At 46.3% G+C, this 17,951-nt stretch overlaps 1 protein-coding gene across 2 annotated transcripts in view; it reads left to right on the forward strand.

Annotated features, from left to right (window-relative positions):
- The window catches only part of BBS4 (Bardet-Biedl syndrome 4), a 37,541-nt gene that overhangs the window by 11,805 nt on the left and 7,785 nt on the right, over positions 1-17,951 (forward strand). For both annotated transcript variants that reach the window (XM_030955655.1, XM_030955654.1), the window contains 10 exons: positions 5,271-5,350; positions 7,991-8,054; positions 8,748-8,859; positions 9,414-9,486; positions 10,961-11,014; positions 12,392-12,519; positions 13,979-14,033; positions 15,435-15,503; positions 16,800-16,952; positions 17,680-17,851. In XM_030955655.1, the coding sequence (XP_030811515.1) occupies positions 5,271-5,350; positions 7,991-8,054; positions 8,748-8,859; positions 9,414-9,486; positions 10,961-11,014; positions 12,392-12,519; positions 13,979-14,033; positions 15,435-15,503; positions 16,800-16,952; positions 17,680-17,851 (960 nt within the window). The remainder of the gene's footprint in view (positions 1-5,270; positions 5,351-7,990; positions 8,055-8,747; positions 8,860-9,413; positions 9,487-10,960; positions 11,015-12,391; positions 12,520-13,978; positions 14,034-15,434; positions 15,504-16,799; positions 16,953-17,679; positions 17,852-17,951) is intronic.

Raw genomic sequence — 17,951 nt, forward strand, 5'->3', positions numbered from 1 at the left:
TAGCATTTGGAAAGAGACAACTGAATCCTGTTGGAAAACCTATCCCACATATGTGGTACCTTCCACAAGGGATCCAGGCTGTGGCTCAGGAAGCTACTGCAGAATAAAAAAATTAAAAATACTTCTATTTAACTGCCTTTGCAAAGCTTTTCTGTCCTCTCTTTGTGCTGTATGTTATGTGTGCTTTAGGTTATTGGGGATTTTGGGCCATAAGTTCTTCTTGTGTCTTCTTGAGTCTTTTGCCCCTTTGCTGCTCTTGCTCAGGCTGCTGCAGGTTGGGTTCAGAGCTGGAAGGGGTGAACTGGGGCTTGGACCCTTTCCAATAATCTGGATTGGAAGGAGGGCTGGGCTCTGGACTGTTTTTTTCTCTCTGAGATGTCTAAAACTTTTTCTTGAGCCACTTTTTACTGCTGGTGCTTTAGCAAGCATTTCCCCATGAAATCTCATAGGAGCTTCTGGGGCCTTTTTTCCCCTCTTATTTTTACAGCAATTTAAAGCCCTTTTATTAAATCCAAACCCCCCTGTTTGATAGTTCATCCCTAAGCTATAATTACCCAATATGAAGATGCAAGCACAAAATAATTACCTAGGGAGGTTTGCACAAAAGGGAATAACTCGTTATTATTTTGTCCAGTCCTCTGAGAAAATCTGTAAGAGGAGGAATAAAGGGAAGAGTGATGATAGAGCAGCACAGATACAAACCTGATGATCTTACTCTGATTCTGTCAGGGTTTCTGCTCCAGTGGCTTCCTTAAAGGAGCATTGTCAGAAAGAAAAATCACACTGCTGGAAGTGGCTCGTGCAATCAATCACTGGCCAGCGAGGGGATCAGATGGATTCCCTTTTGAATTCAACCAAAACACACTTCAAAGGCACTTAATCATATTTTTGGTGGCTGACTCCCTGGCACAGGACTTTTGTAGTCCCACAAAAGAGAGGCTGAAAGACAATTATGCAAGTTATAAACTCTTTTTGATGTAGATACCAAGTTCTTTGATGATTGTGTTTTCCTGAGCTGGCCTTTGGGCAGATTGATTTACAGCAAATAATGGCTTTTTGTTTCTTCACTGCTAGAAGGATCTAAACCACACTTTTGGAACCTGTGCCTGTGCAGTGCCTGGGATTATTGCTAGAGGTGACAAAGAAACGTGATGTGTCTTCATCCAGCAGTGACATAGGAGAAAATCCTGAAGGTCCATATATTGAAGAAGGTGTTTTATTCCCTTTCTCTGGAGCTAGAGACCCAAATAGCCAGGCATTTGTATTTCCATTTTCTTCAGGAGAATGCAGTGACCCATTGCACTGTGACAGCCCTTATCAGCAGGCTGGGGGAGCAAACCTGAGGGAGATAAATACACCAGGAGCGGGTATCCACTGCTTTGTGGGAAATCAGGAATGCACATTAAGTGGTTGAGATTCTGGAGAGGTGTGTAAATAATTTCCATCAATTCTTTCTGCATCTGAATAGAGCATAGAACCTGGTAATAATCCTTTACTTCCCACACTCATTTTTGGGGGGATCAGATATGTTCCTGTGTCAAATTTAACCATGAATTTTGTCATAGATTTTGGAAAACATCAGAATTGTTCATCTGCTTTCAATTTGCTTGTCTTAGAGAGAAAGAAGAAAAAAAGTGATTTGTGTCTCCTCAGTCAGCCTTGTTGCTATTTCCAAATGACTTTTTAGGAGCATAAAATCTCCCTGTGTTTTCCCAATCACACGGAGTTTTCCTCAGCTCACAGGTGCATCCCTGGGGGAAGCAGAGCTGGTTTATCTGCAGATGCCAGCACTGCTCACTCCTGGGGCTCACAGTGCCTTTTCATTTCTCCATTTTCTCTCCATCCCAGCACTTTTAGGCAGCTCCTTGGGTTTCCCCTTTCCCTTTGCAGCCTGTTGTTCTGCTCAGCCCTCAGTCTGATGTTCAGCATTTCTTCCTTCCCATCCCTGTTCCCAGCAGGCGTTTCCATGGTGTGGGAGTGGAGTATAACATCCTTCTTGTCTCATAAGTGTGAAAAAGCTCTTTCCTTCAGGAATTAAACAAGCAATCCTCCATCCCCTCTCTGATGTACTGGCATCTTATCTTAGCCCACAGCATTGGTGTATATTTTAACCTTTAATGGTACTTTTTACCTTCCCAGTAAGGCATGAACAGATGGTTGGAGACCTGTGGGGTGTGTCTGGAGTTCTTTTGACTATTCCCTATTTCAGACAGCTGCAGGATTTGCTGATTTGAGGCTGTATTAATAGGCACAAAATGGTGAAGGATACTTCAGTTCTGACTGTTAGTGGAATGTTGATGGGTACATAGAGTTTGCAGTGTCTGTCTTTAAATCCATACTTACAGAAGAAGATGGGAGCTGCCCAGGTGTGTCAGGTTTGGTGTTTTTATATCAGGTAGTGGCACCAGGAGATGCCAGGCAGGAAAGGGCACACAAGTCCAGCTGCTTTTACAGAATCCCAGACTGGTTTGGGTTGGAAGGGACCTTAAAGCCCATCTGACCCCATCCCCTGCCATGGGCAGGGACACCTTCCACTGTCCCAGGCTGCTCCAAGCCCCATCCAGGCTGGCCTTGGGCACTTCCAGGGATGGGACAGAGCATTTCCAGCATCCCCAGGTGCTGTGTGTCTGTCACACCCTGGCACTGGTAATAACCTGCACAGGGAAGTAATTACAGAGTGTCAGTGAATTTGGTAGCCCCTGAATGGGCTTCAGATGTGAAATAGTGGGATTTCCATCAATTTGTGGCTATTTAGGCAGCCTCTTGACTCTTCCCTTCATCCTGGCACTCTAAGAAGGACAAATGGGAAACATAAAGCTATCAGAAATCAATTAATCTGATCTGGGAACACGTTTATTAAAATGATTTACTTACAAAGATCCAGATACTCCACAGCAGAGCAGAATTCGGGAATGTTTGGATCCCTGATCTGTGCATTTCTGTAGGCTTAGCCTGTTTGCATTACTCTTTTGTTTGGATTACTCTTTTGTGTGTTTGGATTACTTTTTTGTTTGGACTGCAAGCTTTCTATTTGTTTTAGGGTAGTTGAACCTTCTTTAGAAACTATTTGACCTTAAATTGCTAGTGTGCACATTTAATTCTCAGCTCTAATATAAATCTAGATGGATATTCTGGAATTTAAGAAAGAAAAACCAAGAAAATGAGAATGGCTTTGTGAAATGTTTTCCAAATTCAACAGCTGAAGGATCCTGGATTTAGGAGCTCTAAGTGAAACTGGACTTGATGTGGGTTATGGGGGAGAGCCTGGTGTGCTCCAGAGGCGATCAAAGCTCAGCCATTCCAAAAGATAATTACACTTGGCACCAGCCCTTCCCCCTGCAGGGTTTCTTCTTCCTCACCTCTGATGGCAAAGGGCCCCCGGGCTCCCCAGTGCCACCTTCTGCTCTGTGCTGCTGGAGCTGAGCCAGCGTGTCCAGGGGTGGCTCTGCTCCGTGTCGTGCTCCAGAGAGCTGGAGGAGGTGTCCCTGTGCCGTGTCCCTGTGCCGTGTCCCTGTGCCGTGTCCCTGTGCCCTGTGCCGGGTCCCTGTGCCGTGTCCCCCGTGTCCTGTGCCGTGTCCCTGTGCCGGGTCCCTGTGCCGTGTCCCTGTGCCGTGTCCCTGTGCCGTGTCCGCCGTGTCCCTGTGCCGTGTCCCTGTGCCGTGTGCCTGTGCCCTGTGCCGTGTCCCTGTGCCGTGTGCCTGTGCCCTGTGCCGTGTCCCTGTGCCGTGTCCCTGTGCCGTGTCCCTGTGCCGTGTCCCTGTGCCGTGTGCCTGTGCCCTGTGCCGTCCTGTGCCCTGTGCCTGTGCCGTGTGCCTGTGCCGTGTGCCCTGTGCCGTGTCCCTGTGCGGGTCCCTGCCGTGCCCGTGTCCCTGTGCCCTGTGCCCTGTGCCGTGTCCCTGTGCCGTGTCCCTGTGCCGTGTCCCTGTGCCGTGTCCCTGTGCCGTGTCCCTGTGCCGTGTCCCTGTGCCGGGTCCCTGGCCGTGTCCCTGTGCCGTGTCCCTGTGCCGTGTCCCTGTGCCGTGTCCCTGTGCCGTGTCCCTGTGCCTGTGCCTGTGTCTGTGCCCTGTGCCGTGTCCCTGTGCCGTGTCCCTGTGCCGTGTCCCTGTGCCGTGTCCCTGTGCCGTGTCCCTGTGCCGTGTGCCCTGTGCCGGTGCCCTGTGCCGTGTCCCTGTGCCGTGTGCCCTGTGCCGTGTCCCTGTGCCGTGTCCCTGTGCCGTGTCCCTGTGCTGTGTCCCTGTGCTGTGTCCCTGTGCTGTGTCCGCCCAGCTCTGCCCCAGCCCTCGCCTGCCTTTGCCTCTGTGCTCGTGTCACAATATTGACTTGCAAACACGGAGCTTTTGGGCCAGTTGCTATGGTTACCCCTCGGAATGGAGACTCCAGTCCCAGGCAATACATTCTCAGCCTTAATGAAATGCACAGCAGTGTGTTCAACTTGTAAACCCGACGTGGATATCGCTAAGCAACATCCATCCGTGATTTGCCATAATTACTGCTGCCAGCTCTGCACCATTGAAATGCTGGAGCACAAGGCTTCCTCCTCCACTGCATCAAATGTTTTTCTGCAGTAGCTTCAGTCTCTCAGACCTGTGATGTTTCATAGTCCCTTCACAGATTCAAAGAACTAAGTTTGACCTTTTGAAATTATTTACACCTTCAGACCCCATCTCACCAATCTCTTTTTGTGTTTATCTACTGTTTCCTGCTCATTCAGTCCCAGAAATTCATCTTAAAGACCTTTGATTCTTTTGCCCTAGATTCAAAATGTGAATCGAACTCATTTCCTCCAAGCAGCTTCTTGTGTATTTGAAAAGATGCAATTCCTCCAACCAGTGTTGGTGTTGAATTAAAATGTGTGTGTGGAGCTGTTTACTCCAGGATCTGCTCCAGAAGGAGCTGATGCCTCAAGTATTTTAGAATTCCAGACTGGTTTGAGTTGGAAGGGACCTTAAAACCCATCTTATTCCAACCCTGTGCTGTGGGCAGGGACACCTTCCAGTAGACCATCTTCCAGTAGGTGGAAGTTTTCTGCTTAGAGCTTTTATTTAGTGTCTGTCCTGAACAAGATGTTTTATCCATGCATTTGAGAAGTAGAATAAAACCAGACCCTGTTTAGAAGTCCACACTCCAGCCTTTAAATCAAATCATTAATTGCAATTGTAGTTCTTGAATTCCTTGCCTCGTGCAGGCAGTTGGGGTGGTTGGGACTGTCTCTCCCAGATTCTCTGCTGCTCAGTCTGATTCCTTGTTCTGTGAATATTTTCCATGTACAGCCCCAGAGCTGCCAATCCTAGAGAGGAAGAACTGGTTGATTTATCTGCTCTACGTCCGCAGAGACTACGAGGAGTGTAAGGTAAGAGCTGCCTCCAGAATGTGGGAATTATTTCACTGATGTCATGAAAAAACAGTTTTCTTGACAGTTTCCCAACCACCCTCTTTCCTGATTTCTTTTGGAATAAGGGGATTGAGAGAAAACACGAGTAAAATGACTTCAGTTGTCTCCAATCCTTGGCTACCTTCAGGATCTGAGGGTGCAGCTCTCTGGAGCAGTCTGTGAGCTCAGGATGTCACTGGGAGGGGAGAAGTGGAAAGAACTGCAGACCTCTGTTGTTCCAAATGATGGATAGGGTTTTCCAAACTGATAATAACACAGTTCCACAGTGCAGGTTTCTTGATGGTGCTACAGAGACACTATGAAAACACTTCAGTTGAGGGGAACATTACTACCAAGTGTAAATAAAAAACATCCTGGTTACTCTTGAGCAAAATTCTTTCATTTTGCACATGATCCATGGCATGCTCTAATTCATCTTGGACTTGGTGAGCAGTTTAGAACTGGTTGTCTGGAATTATACTGGTAAGTGGACTAAGGAAATGGCAAATTTTTATTTAACTGTGTGTTTTTTTGATAAAATGAACACAAGAAGATGATGCACCCATGGGCAGGAGGAGGGGACAAGAGTTGCCATTCTGATTCTGGCATGTGCCGCAAAGATCTGAAAAGTCTTTTTGGCTTCTGAAACACCAGTTTGGTCAGGACTTGCCTCTGCTGGAGAGGCCTTGGAGGTGCTTAGGAAATGGGCAGGATGGAGGAATTTCATTTAGCTCTTAATTAGCAGAGCCAGGGAGTTGTATCATTACAGTAATTTCCTCAGATCTTGGTTTGCATAGATAGAAACACAAGCTGGACTAGCCCTCAAACCATAAAATTGTTTCCCTTTTTTTGTGGTCTGACTGGAGTTTCTTGACGTGATTCTGTGTGTTGATTGTTTCTGTGATGGGATGTGGAATCACAGAGTACAGAAAAGAAAAATATGTGCAGCTCAGGAAGCCAGAGAAAATAACAAATGGATGATATAAAAGCAACACTGATGTGTCCATGTCTTCATCAGTCATGGAAGCAAGGAAATAGCAGGGGAAAATCGAGAGAAGACAGCTAATAAATACTCCTCTGCTTGGCAGGCCAGCTTTCCTTTTCCTCAGAGCTCACAAAAGAGTGTTTTTGCAGTAAAACTGGAAGATTCCAGGACAGTTTGGGTGTTGTTAAAATCCATCAGTTTGGTCTCAGTATGAAACAAGTGACCTGTTGTGTTAATTAATTTTGGTCTTTCCCGCTCAGTGCTTTGAAATGCTCCCTCTCTAACAGAGTTTAAAATCTCCCATAGTTTTCATGGGAGATTTCTGAACTAAAAGGCCATTAAAAACTGTTTATTTACTGACATCAAGTCCCCAAAGTGAAGGCATTAAAGTGATTTTGACCATTTCAATGCTGCTTGAGCAAGCATCCCTGAGAGTCTGCAGCTGCAGCATCCCCTGGCATGACACAGAGACTGCTTGGTCTCCTACCAGTTGTGTCTAAATTCTGTCATCAGCACCTTAAATAAACTTGGGGGAAGAAATCTGGGATTTGAGATCATATTCCTCAGCTGAGGGCCTTTTGCTGTGGGACTTTTTAGGGTTTATAGAATTAATCAGATTTCTCTAAAAGATAGCTCTCTATTGCCCTCTCTTGCTCTGAGAATCCAGGTTTATGTAGATGGAACAATCCAGAGTATGTGAATTGAGGAGATGTGGGTTATTTCTGAGTACAGTGGTTTATAATCATGCACTTTGTAAAGAGTTACATAGATAAATTAGCAGGTACAGGTGAGGGAAGAGCAGCTCAGGCCTGTTCTTCCTTTTCCTTCCTCTCTTTAGAAGTGAGGATTGTAAATAAGAACTTTCCTTCTCAATGGTAACTTCTCAATTAATACCTTCTCAAGAATAACTTTCTCAATAATAGTTTTCCTCCCACGTGCCGTATTTGAGGTTCAAATTTCAGGTCCTTCACTTCTGTTCCTCTCAGAGGCAGGGGATGCTGGTACTGGCCATACACATCTGAAATGCCAGATAAGCACCAGGTCACTGCTCACTCAGAAATTACTCTTACCCCCTGTGTTCTTCCACTTCTGCACAAAAGAGGAGTCTCAGAGCAGAAATTATGCTCTTGATTCCTGTCCAGGGTGTTCATCCTCCCAAGGTGGGACCAGTTGTGACTGTGGAATATATCCAGACTGCAGCCCCCCCCACCCCAAACTGGGAGATGTGTGGATGAAGCCAGCAAGAATTTACATTTTCATCTTTTTTTTTCCCTGTTCACTCCTCATTTGTTCTTTTGGCTTTCATTCACTCAGCTGCAGTTGCTCCAGTTCAATTTATTTCTTCACAAAGGGCCTGGAGTAGATACCCTTATCAGCAGAGGATGCTTTCAGAGATGCCTCCTGGTGTTTTCCCCAGGTAGTACCTAATTATCTTTGGGAATAGGAATGAACAGAGCAATACTAAAAGGGCCACAGTGTTCCTGGCACAGAGCTTTGTTGTGTGCACTGTGTGGTTGTCCCAGTCGTGGTCCAGTGCCCTTGTTAGAGCTGGGGTTGTGGTTTTTGTGACTGGAACCAAATCTCTGGAATCAACTTTGTTAAAATGATGTGAGTTTACAATTTTGTCCTTCCAGGCTGTCATCAAAGAGCAGCTCCAGGAGTCCCAAGGGCTCTGTGAATATGCTGTGTATGTTCAAGGTATGTCTGAAAATCTCTTTGCTGAAGCAGATCCCCTGATTTGAGATACAGAGAACAATGCAGGGGGTAGGTGAGGGAAACATAGAATTTCCCTCACCTATGGAATTTCCCTGCCCTATGTTCCCATCGAACATATGGAAAAAATACAATTTTTCCTCTCTGCTTTCTCCATTTAGTATTGAAATTTGGGATTTTCACATGAAATGGGCAGATTAAATTTCCTGTTTTCTCTGTATTTGTCGTCAGTTCTTCTTTGGATTATGGGTTCCTGACCTTCAGTGTGTTGCTGTGTGTTTGATTCTGTTACAGATGCATGTTTTCTGTTTGTTACCCACCCCAGGTGATCATTGTCTCACTCCTTGCTCTAAGGATGGCATTCCTCTTCCTGCCCTGCCCTCTGGCCCCTAAAAAATGTCTCCCAGAATGTGACATTGCAATTCCAAATGCCATGGTGGGGGACAGTGGAGATTTGCTGGCAGGGACATATTGCAGCCTGGAGAGGCTGGGGAGGGGAGAAATCCAGATTGCATCTGTACAAGCCACTGCCCAAGGTTTAAAGCAGCTTGCAGGACGGGCAAGCACCAGAGGAGCATTGATGTGATAGATCTGTGCTGCCCCTTCTTTCCCTGATGTCAGAGGCACGTTTTTCCTGCTGAGAATGGATTCATTTGCCTGCTCTATGTTGTTTTACAGCTTTGATATTTCGCTTGGAGGGGAAAATTCAAGAATCTCTTGAACTTTTCCAGACATGTTCCATTCTGAACCCTCGAAGCGCTGACAACCTCAAGCAGGTGGCACGATCCCTGTGAGTGGTGTTTTATTTGTTGTTTCTCTTGGATGTGCCACCCAGGACCTTCCATGCTTTGTTTTTCTCTTAGGCTGCTTAATTCCAGACATGTTTCCTCCTTATCAACACTTGGCTTGGCTTCCAGAAGCGTGGGTTGTTCTTTAAGCAGAATCTCTGTTATCTGCCTGGCTGCTCTTGTGTTTCCTTTTTCTTTGGGCTTCAGGCAGAAAGGTGATACTGATTTCAAGGTCCAGAGCTACAGGTGCTGACCTGAGCTGGGCAGACTTGCCCTACAGATCTTTTTCTGTTGCTGAATGTTGTGTTAGGGCACCTGTCTCTTTCTTTGGAGACAAAAGCAGGTTGCAGAGCCTGGGCATTCATTCCTTACATCCCCACTAGTGTCAGGATGGATGACCTTGGTCCTGAGAGGGAGCAGTGCTGAGATTGTAAACCTCTCCTGCAGATCTCTGGAGATACAGCAAATAAGATAATTTCTCACTGGCAGAGGTGATAGTGGCTGCACAGCAGGGTCTGAAAACTGGAAAGACATAAGAATTGCAATCCTTTTGCAGGTTTCTCCTGGGGAAGCATAAGGCAGCCATTGAAGTGTACAATGAAGCAGCAAAACTCGATGAGAAGGATTGGGTGAGTGTTCAGGGAGCTGCAGATCCTTGTAATAGCTGCAAACTTGTCCTAAACCAAGGTGAGCTCACACTGCCTGTGGTCTGAGCCTGGTTTGGATCACAGGAATCAAATCCCATGCCCTGGGGCAAATCCCTGGCTTGGGGCACAGAGAATTGAGCAGTGTGTTGGAACTTTGCCAAGGATCAATTTTAACATAACCACATCTGTGCTTTAAGGGAAATATGGGGAGAGTTTGGAAACCTCAGTTATTAAAACTTGCTTGAGTAATTGGGAAAGCTTTTGTAATGCAAAACATCATTGAAAATACAGAAGCAGTGATTAAATGAGCTCTTCTGCATAAAAAGACAAAAAGAGAGGAAGAGCATTGCAAAGGGAAGGTGTGACAGTGGGTGAGGGAGAGGCCATGCCTTGCAGCCTTCTGCAGGTGCCTGTTTTGCCTGCAGCAGTGTTTCTAAAGTAGGCTTGCAGTGTGTGAGCTCATTCCTTTGTTTGTCAGTACATCCAAAATTCAGGATACAAGGATAGCTTTGGTGTTATTCAAATTACCCTGTGCCAGACAACTCAGAAACCTTTTGTATCACAAGTCTTTTTTCCACCTGCATTTCCAGTGCTTGGCATGCTTGTAACCCTATTTACAACCCAGCAGGCAGATGCCAGTGGGTATTTTGATTAGTTATTCCCCATTCCTGGCTCAGCACTGGAAGCAGAATCAGGCTGTGCTCTTCTCTCATTCTACAATCTGCAGCAACCTGGAGTGACTGATTCAGTTCTGCACAGCTGGAGAGGCTGCATGGAGGAAAACAGGTTGATGGGGAAGTAAGAGAGTTTCCAAAGGTCAAGGCTGTCTAAGCTGATGAATCAGTGAAATGCTCACCAGAATAAAATAAGAAACTGGGAGAGCCTTGCTTTTCTCAAATTGGGAAGGTGACTTGTGTGTTAAACTGTGGGTGAGGAGTTAAGGGCAGGGATGCTCCCTACAGACCAGAGTGTTTAGGATCCCTAAGGGATCTCCCTACCCTGTGCAAAATTGTTTAGGATGCCAGAGGGATATCAGATATTCCAGTGCTCAAGTTGTGTTTTGGAAAATGAAGCACATCTTCCAGTTTTGTCCAGCTGGGTTGGACACTGCATATCCTACTGATGTGCAGCCAAACTGAGTCACCCATGAGGGCAGCAAGTTTTGCAGGATGACACCACAATGAAGAAACCAGTCTGTGCTCCTTGTTCTCTGAAAACAAAATGTCTGGTGTCTCAAAAGAGGTTTGTCATTTCTGTGTTTTTTGTCTCAGATGACTGTAATGTTTTGTGTGCAACCCCACTAAAGCTCTGTGGGTGCCTGAAGAAACTGGAATTTATAGGTTTACTTGCTCTAAGAAGCAAGAAGGGTGTGGGCAGTCACAGGGCTCTCCTCCTGTGGGTCAGAGTTGTCAGATTTTATTTCATACCTTGTGCTGATTTGGCTCTTTTCATGCAGGAGATCAGCCACAACCTGGGTGTGTGCTACATGTACCTGAAACACTACAACAAGGTAATGTCAGTGGGAAGCAAGGAAGCATCCCAGAAATTTCACTGTATTTGATAGCTTGAAATGGATCATTTGCAGCAAGAGGCTTCAAGAAAGTTTTTTGCTTCAGTGTTTTGTTTTTGGGAGCAAAGGTTTGTGAGCTGTCTCTGTGTCCGTTTGTGTGTTGAATTACTTTGAGTCAGCTGCAAGTCATTGAGGTTGTGTAAAGGGAGATCACCCTGTGGCAGGGCCAGAGGCTTTTTCTGAAATCTAAGATTTTTCAGAGAACATTTTTGGTTTTAAAGAGAATGTTTGAGAAGCCTCAAACTAGACAGAAAATGGGCTGTGCTCCAATAAGAGCTGCTTCTGTGTCTGAGCCTTTAAAGGCAGACCCAGGAACACTGCTGGCTTTGTAGGAGCAGCAATCCAGCTCCATCCTCTTGAAGCAAGAGAAGGGTGATGGTAAAACCCCAGACCATTCCCCAGCTCAAACTGCTGCACCTCGTGCAGAGAGTTCCTGCAGGAAACCTCAGCTCCCTGGGTCTGGCAGGACTCAGAGGGAAGGAGTTATGGGGTTGTTTGCTGGAGGTGCAGCAGGTCCTTTTTTCCTCCATGGGAAGGTTTTGCTCCTGTGTCTGAAGCTCCTTTTGAGCTACACCTGGAGTTAGTACAGGAGTTTTGGAGGTTGAAATGCAGTTTTATTCCCAGGTCTGAGCGTGCCATTCCCAGTTCCTCACTTAACCATCCCCTGAGTGCTGGTGGTGAGCACTGAGCTGTCTCTGATCCAGCTACTCTGAGGGAAAAACCAGCATTTAGACCCTTTTTGTTCCCAATTTGGCCCAGCCCCTCCCTGCTGCTCTTGCTGGTGGGGTGCTGTGGCCCTTGCAGCGAACCCCAGCTGTGCTCCCTGTTTGAGGCATCCCTGTGCAAAAGCAGCCTCTGGAGTGTGGGTTCACACTTGGGATTTGTTGTCTACACTAACACCTTCCAAAGTGGGACCTGCTCACACCTCCACTGAGATTTTCACTTCCTCACTGCTGGAATGAGCATTTTAAGGAAGAATAAGCTGCAGAGTATCAGTTCACCCAACAAATCCAGAGCGTCCCTCAAGCCAAACAAACTCAAATCCAGGAGCAGGCCCGTGCTCATCTCCTCCTTGGGAGGCAAATGCCTTCTGCTTGGCTTGTAGGTGTTGCCTTTTACTGCCCCTAAAAGCAGGTGGCTGCTGGTGCAGAGCTTGTTCCAAGGATTAGCTGGGCTGGGGTTTGTGTTCTCCAGGTGCAGGGGATGTTTGTTGGCTGTTCTCCTTCCCTGGCTGTTGGGGATTACTCATGGCTGTTGCTTTGCTGAGGGCTCTGTAATCATTTATTATTTTTTTCTTCTCTGTGGTTGTATTTTTAGGCACGAGACCAGCTCAACAATGCCCTGGAGCTCAACAGACACGACCTGACCTACATGATGCTGGGCAAAATTCACCTCTTGGAGGGGGAGATGGATAAAGCCATTGAAGTATATAAGAAAGCTGTAGAGTAAGAAATATCCCTTTTTTCCATCTGCCCATTCCCATCCTATGCCAGGAGAAAATTGATTGGTGTCCCAGATCTGAATTGAGGCCATGATTAAAAAGCTAATGGTAATTACAGGGGCTCTGAGCAAAGCTGGCACTTCCAAGCACTTCAGCTGTCTCTGCTCCTGCTGACAGTGTGGCAGGGAAGAAGGGAGCTGTTGGAAGGGCTGCCAGAAAAAACTGGAATAACAAATGGATGGAGATGCCTGGGAGCAAAGTGATCCAAAACTGACTTCATCCATCCAAAAGTTTATCTCCCAAAACAATGTAACCCTGACTGTGCCCCCAAAATCCCTGCCTGGGGATCACTTGCTGCTTTCCCTCAGAGCAGTTTGTGGCTGAGGGAGATGTGCTGAGCACAGGGAGTTTCTCCCACCCCATCACTGCTCCTCAGTGCCCACCTGTCCTTGTTTTAGGGCATTCCCAAGCCTTGCCAGTGCTTTCAAATGCAGCTTTGCCATGGAGGCCAGCACTGGAAAGAAAATCAGGAGTGTGTTGGGAGGCAGGGGGGTACTGATGCAGTGTTTCCTTACATGTCTGCCCTCACTGCTGCCTGAGGGTGGGTGGGGTTGGGCAGGCATTTGGACTAATCTAGAATGTTTATTACGTAAATAATCCTTGCTAAGCATCTTACCAGGTTTATATTCTTATCCTGGTGCTCCCCTGCCCTTCTTTCTTCTTCATTCCTCTTTATTCCTGGGCTTTTTTTTTTTGTTCTCATCTGCCTATGACATTTTTCTTGCTGTTTCTAGCTCCAGGATAGTCTGTTATTGCTTGTCTGTATTCCAGTTTTGTTGTGGTTGAAGTTTAGAGGTGCCAGTGTGAGTGTGCAGATCAGATTTTTTTTTTAACTCTTGGTAGCAGGGAATTAAAACCTGACTCCTTTTGGGGTGAGTGAGACCACAAATTGTGTCTCTCTCTCAGCTTTGTCCTTTTTTGTTGTGGTTTCCATCCTATTTATTTGTAATCTTTTTATAAGGTGAATTAAAATTCTGATGAGGAGTGTGTAGAATCCATCAGGAATGCTGAGGATTGCCTGCCCTACATGGCCCAAGAGGCTTAGGATGGATGGATGTACAGGGTGGTTTATGAGAGACAATGGAAAATCTCATTTTGTATTTCCAGGTCACTGATTCAGACTCACTTTGAAGCTTAACAAAACCACATTATCTTATTATGTGTCCAGATGTATTTCACAGAGCCTTGTGCCTTCCCACCAATCCCCAGAAGATATTTGGGTAGCTGAGGTGTGATATTATTCAAAGGAAGTCTCCATGATGGCAGTTCTAATATTTGTTTTTAGTAATAACAATTTAATTTCCTGGGTTGATACAACAATAATGTAGCATCAGAATTCCATGTTCTATTTTTTACCCTGTTCTAGAAGGGCTGAAAAACAAACTCAGGCTTTTATGTTCCAGGTTTTCTCCAGAAAACACAGACCTCCTCACAGCCCTGGGCCTACTGTACCTGCAGGTACTAAATGCTGTTACTGTTACAAAAATTGAATTATTTTCAATGTAACCCTGTTGGATTTTTTATAGAATTAATTTCTATCCACCTTCCCATTGCTTGCACATGCTTCTCTACAGACTGAATTTAACAGGACAGAACTTGCTTTTCTGTATCTTGTCTTTGCTGCTAAAAGCAAGCTGATTCCCTGGAGCAGAGCCAGAGCAGGAATTCTGTTTGGCAACAGCCCTAACTCTGTTATAAATCCTCCAAGTATAACAAAACATGACTAGTCATTACCTTGTTTCTGCAGCAGGAATCTTGCAAGTTATCCTGAAAAAGCAGCCATGAAATTGTGAGTGTTAATGCACCATAAAGGAAAATCAGAATCAATTTAAATAACAAAGGTGTGCTTATCCTTGTGTCTGTGCAATGGATGGGAAGGGCTGGATTATTCCAGAAGCTGGCTTCCCAAAGAGTGAACAAGCAAAGAAGAACAGGCAGTAGTGCCTGAAAGGAGGAGGAGGCCCCCAAGCTGCTCTGAGAGTGCTCTGGAGCCAGGCTGGGAGAGCTGGGGGTGCTCACCTGGACAAGGGAAGGCTCTAAGGAGACCTCAGAGCCCCTGGCAGGGCCTGAAGGGGCTCCAGGAGAGCTGGAGAGGGACTGGGGACAAGGGATGGAGGGACAGCACACAGGGAATGGCTTCCACTGCCAGGGGGCAGGGATGGATGGGATGTTGGGAATTAGGAATTCCTCCTTGTGAGGGTGGTGAGGCCCTGGCACAGGGTGCCCAGAGCAGCTGGGGCTGCCCCTGGATCCCTGGAAGTGCCCAAGGCCGGGCTGGACAGTGCTTGGAGCACCCTGGGACAGTGGAAGGTGTCCTTGCTTGTGGCAGGGAATGAGGTGAGCTTTAGGTGGATTCAGTTGAAACCACAGAATCACAGGATGGCTTGGAAGGGACCTTAGAGCTTATCTGGTTCCAACCTATAGGATTTAAGTGTTTCCAAGCTCTCACATGCTCATATATGGTCCCAGTGATGCCCTCTAACACCTTCAGTCCATGAGAAGACAAGGGAAGGGAAGTGCCCTGAGCAGGAGAGCCCTGGGCAGTGAGGAATTTGTGGTGAGGGACTTGGGGATGTGCAGAGTAGCAGTTTGTAGCCTGTTTTCTGGGATAGAGAAAGGAGCAGAGACCTGTGAGCCCGCAGCTCATTTGTGGTTGGGTCAGAACAGTGAATCCAGCCAAGTCAAATTCTTAGAATCTGTTCTGTGAATTATCAAACAGGAACATGTGTGTGTAATGGGAGCACTGTACAACTCACTTTTCTGACTGAACCAGAAATTGTGGTGCCCACAAACCCTGTATTCTCCTTCTTAACTCCCCTTATTCCTGAATTTCTGATGCTTATGTACTTCTTTTCCCAGGCTGGGGAGTACCAGAAGGCTTTTGAACACCTTGGAAATGTGCTTACCTACGACCCAGGCAACTACAAGGTATGGTGAAGAGTGGAAATGACCCAGCTGAACCATGAGGGGACACCTCCTAAAGCCAATTCCACTGTCAGAGCTCTGCCATCTGCATCTGGAGCCTGGAGAGGCTGGAAAGGATCCTGCCCAGAGAGCTTTTTGTGAAATACATTCTGGGATGTTTCCCTGGGTAGGGAGTTGGATGTGTGTGGAGGTAGGGAAAGGGCAGGAGGCAGAATATGGGATATTAAATTGATCCCTTTAGTTTTTAATCTGAAGTTGCACCAAAGCCAGGTGGAATTTACTTTGGAAGGAAGATCTTCTGGATTTTAAAAATCCCTGAAGAGCTGTGCCAGGTCTCTTGTGATACTGCATTTTATTATTCTCCCATCTGCTGATAGCCTGTGCTTCCAGCTGCTGTGTATATTTCCTTGGCTCTGGCCTGGAAAGCTGAGCTTGATGTCTGAGTTCCATTCCTCATTGTGGAACTGCTTCCTTTTTAGGGCTGTTGCTTAATTTCTCTCCTTTTTTTCCCTGTTGGCAATGCAGGGCATTGAAATATGTGGTTGACAAACATGAGTTGTTGTGAAAACACCTTTACACTTAGGAATTTTACTTGTCACTGTGAAATCTTAAAAAGGACTTAACTAGTGTGGTTTAAATATAGTGTGTTGTACTCACTTCCTTTTTTTTCCCCATGCATATTCCCATTAATTTGCAGTATCAGCCAGTCAGTGGGATCTAGGAGAGCTTTGCTTGAGTACATTTTACTCCCCACTTAACTTGCACCAGAACTATTTCTATCTGTGCTTGGTTGTAAAAAGAATCTATTAGTGCACAGATCTTTTCAGAGCCTCAGACTCTAAGAAGTACTTCTGTCAGCCCAAAAATTACCCTAAACATTTGTAGTGTCATGTTGCAGTACTGATGGAATCACAGACTCACAGAATGCTTTGATTTGAAAGGGACCTTAAAGCCCATCCTCTTCCACCCCCTGCCATGGGCAGGGACACCTCCTACTACTCCAGGGTGCTCCATCAGCATGGCCTGGACACTTCAGGGATGGGGCAGACTCATTTCTGAGACAGTTATGATTCAAACAGTGCAGGGAGAAGCAGACTCAGGTTTGTTCCTCACCCTGTGTTCTGCTCTGTGGTGGGAGATTCCAGAATCCCCATCTGCTGCCATTGTTGATCTTGGCAGTCCTTAGAAGTGAAATGCTTGTTCCTGGGATGGTTTTAGTTTAATCATTTTGTCCTCTCGTGTTCTTGCTGTGCCTGAGCAGATGGGGCTGTGAGTGGGTCACTGTTGTGTTGTCCCCAGGCCACGCTGGCTGCTGGCAGCATGATGCAGGCCCACGGGGATTTCGATGTCGCCCTCTCCAAGTACAAGGTGGTGGCCAGCAGTGTTCCTGAGAGCCCCCCACTCTGGAACAACATTGGCATGTGCTTCTTTGGGAAGAAGAAATACGTGGCAGTAAGTATCCAGTTTCCATTTTTTCCCATCTGCATCCAATTTCACGCAAGCACAAGATTCCTGTCATGTGGTGTCGGGACCCAGGACATTCCTCTGGCTGCCCTGAGTGATCCCAGACCCTGGCAGGGGGCTCAGAGACCTTGGCACAGAGTCAAAACCACCTGTGCCTTGGATTTTAGCCCATGGAAACAATTACCAACTTTGTGTGAGGAGTTACAAGCCACAAGGGTTTGAGTAGAATGATAGTGAATTTATCACAGGATGTAAATGTAGAATTTTGGGGTTTTAGAATGGGGGTTCAAGAAGCAAGATGGAGGAATCTGGGTATGTCCTCTCCTTCTTCTTGTCCTCCATCTTCTGCTGTGATGGTGACACTTTTGGATTGGTTTACAGTAGAGACAGACTGTCTGACATAGGTGATAGGTATTGGAAAATTATTGTAAATAAAGTACAGGTAGTTCTTAGTATAACAAGTTAACACCACCCCAAGGGCAGGGACTGTGCCACAACCCAACCTACTGGACAGATCTCAGCAGATTCTTTCTTTCTCAGAGAAAGAATGTAACAGATAAGAGAAAATAACCTTGAAAAGCAGAACAGACAAATCTTGACTTCTTTGGTCATGGGGCTGGGAAAAAAGACTTTCTAATACCTTGGGGACATCTCATCCACAGAAACCTGAGAATGTGGGGGCTATTCTAGCACATTTATCCCTTTTTTTCCCAAGGCTATCAGCTGCCTAAAGAGGGCAAACTACCTGGCTCCCTTTGACTGGAAGATCCTGTACAACCTGGGCTTGGTGCACCTCACAATGCAGCAGTATGCCTCAGCCTTCCACTTCCTCAGTGCTGCCATCAACTTCCAGCCCAAGATGGCAGAGCTCTACATGCTCCTGGCAGGTATGGGATGCTCCCTGTGCATCCCTCTTGGGAACACCACAGCACAGACAGGAGGTGTGGGGTGAAGTAAAGAAACATGCCATAAAGGCTTTACTAAGGA

This window comes from Camarhynchus parvulus, chromosome 10 (genome assembly GCF_901933205.1).
Source record: "Camarhynchus parvulus chromosome 10, STF_HiC, whole genome shotgun sequence".
Classification (NCBI taxonomy): domain Eukaryota; kingdom Metazoa; phylum Chordata; class Aves; order Passeriformes; family Thraupidae; genus Camarhynchus; species Camarhynchus parvulus.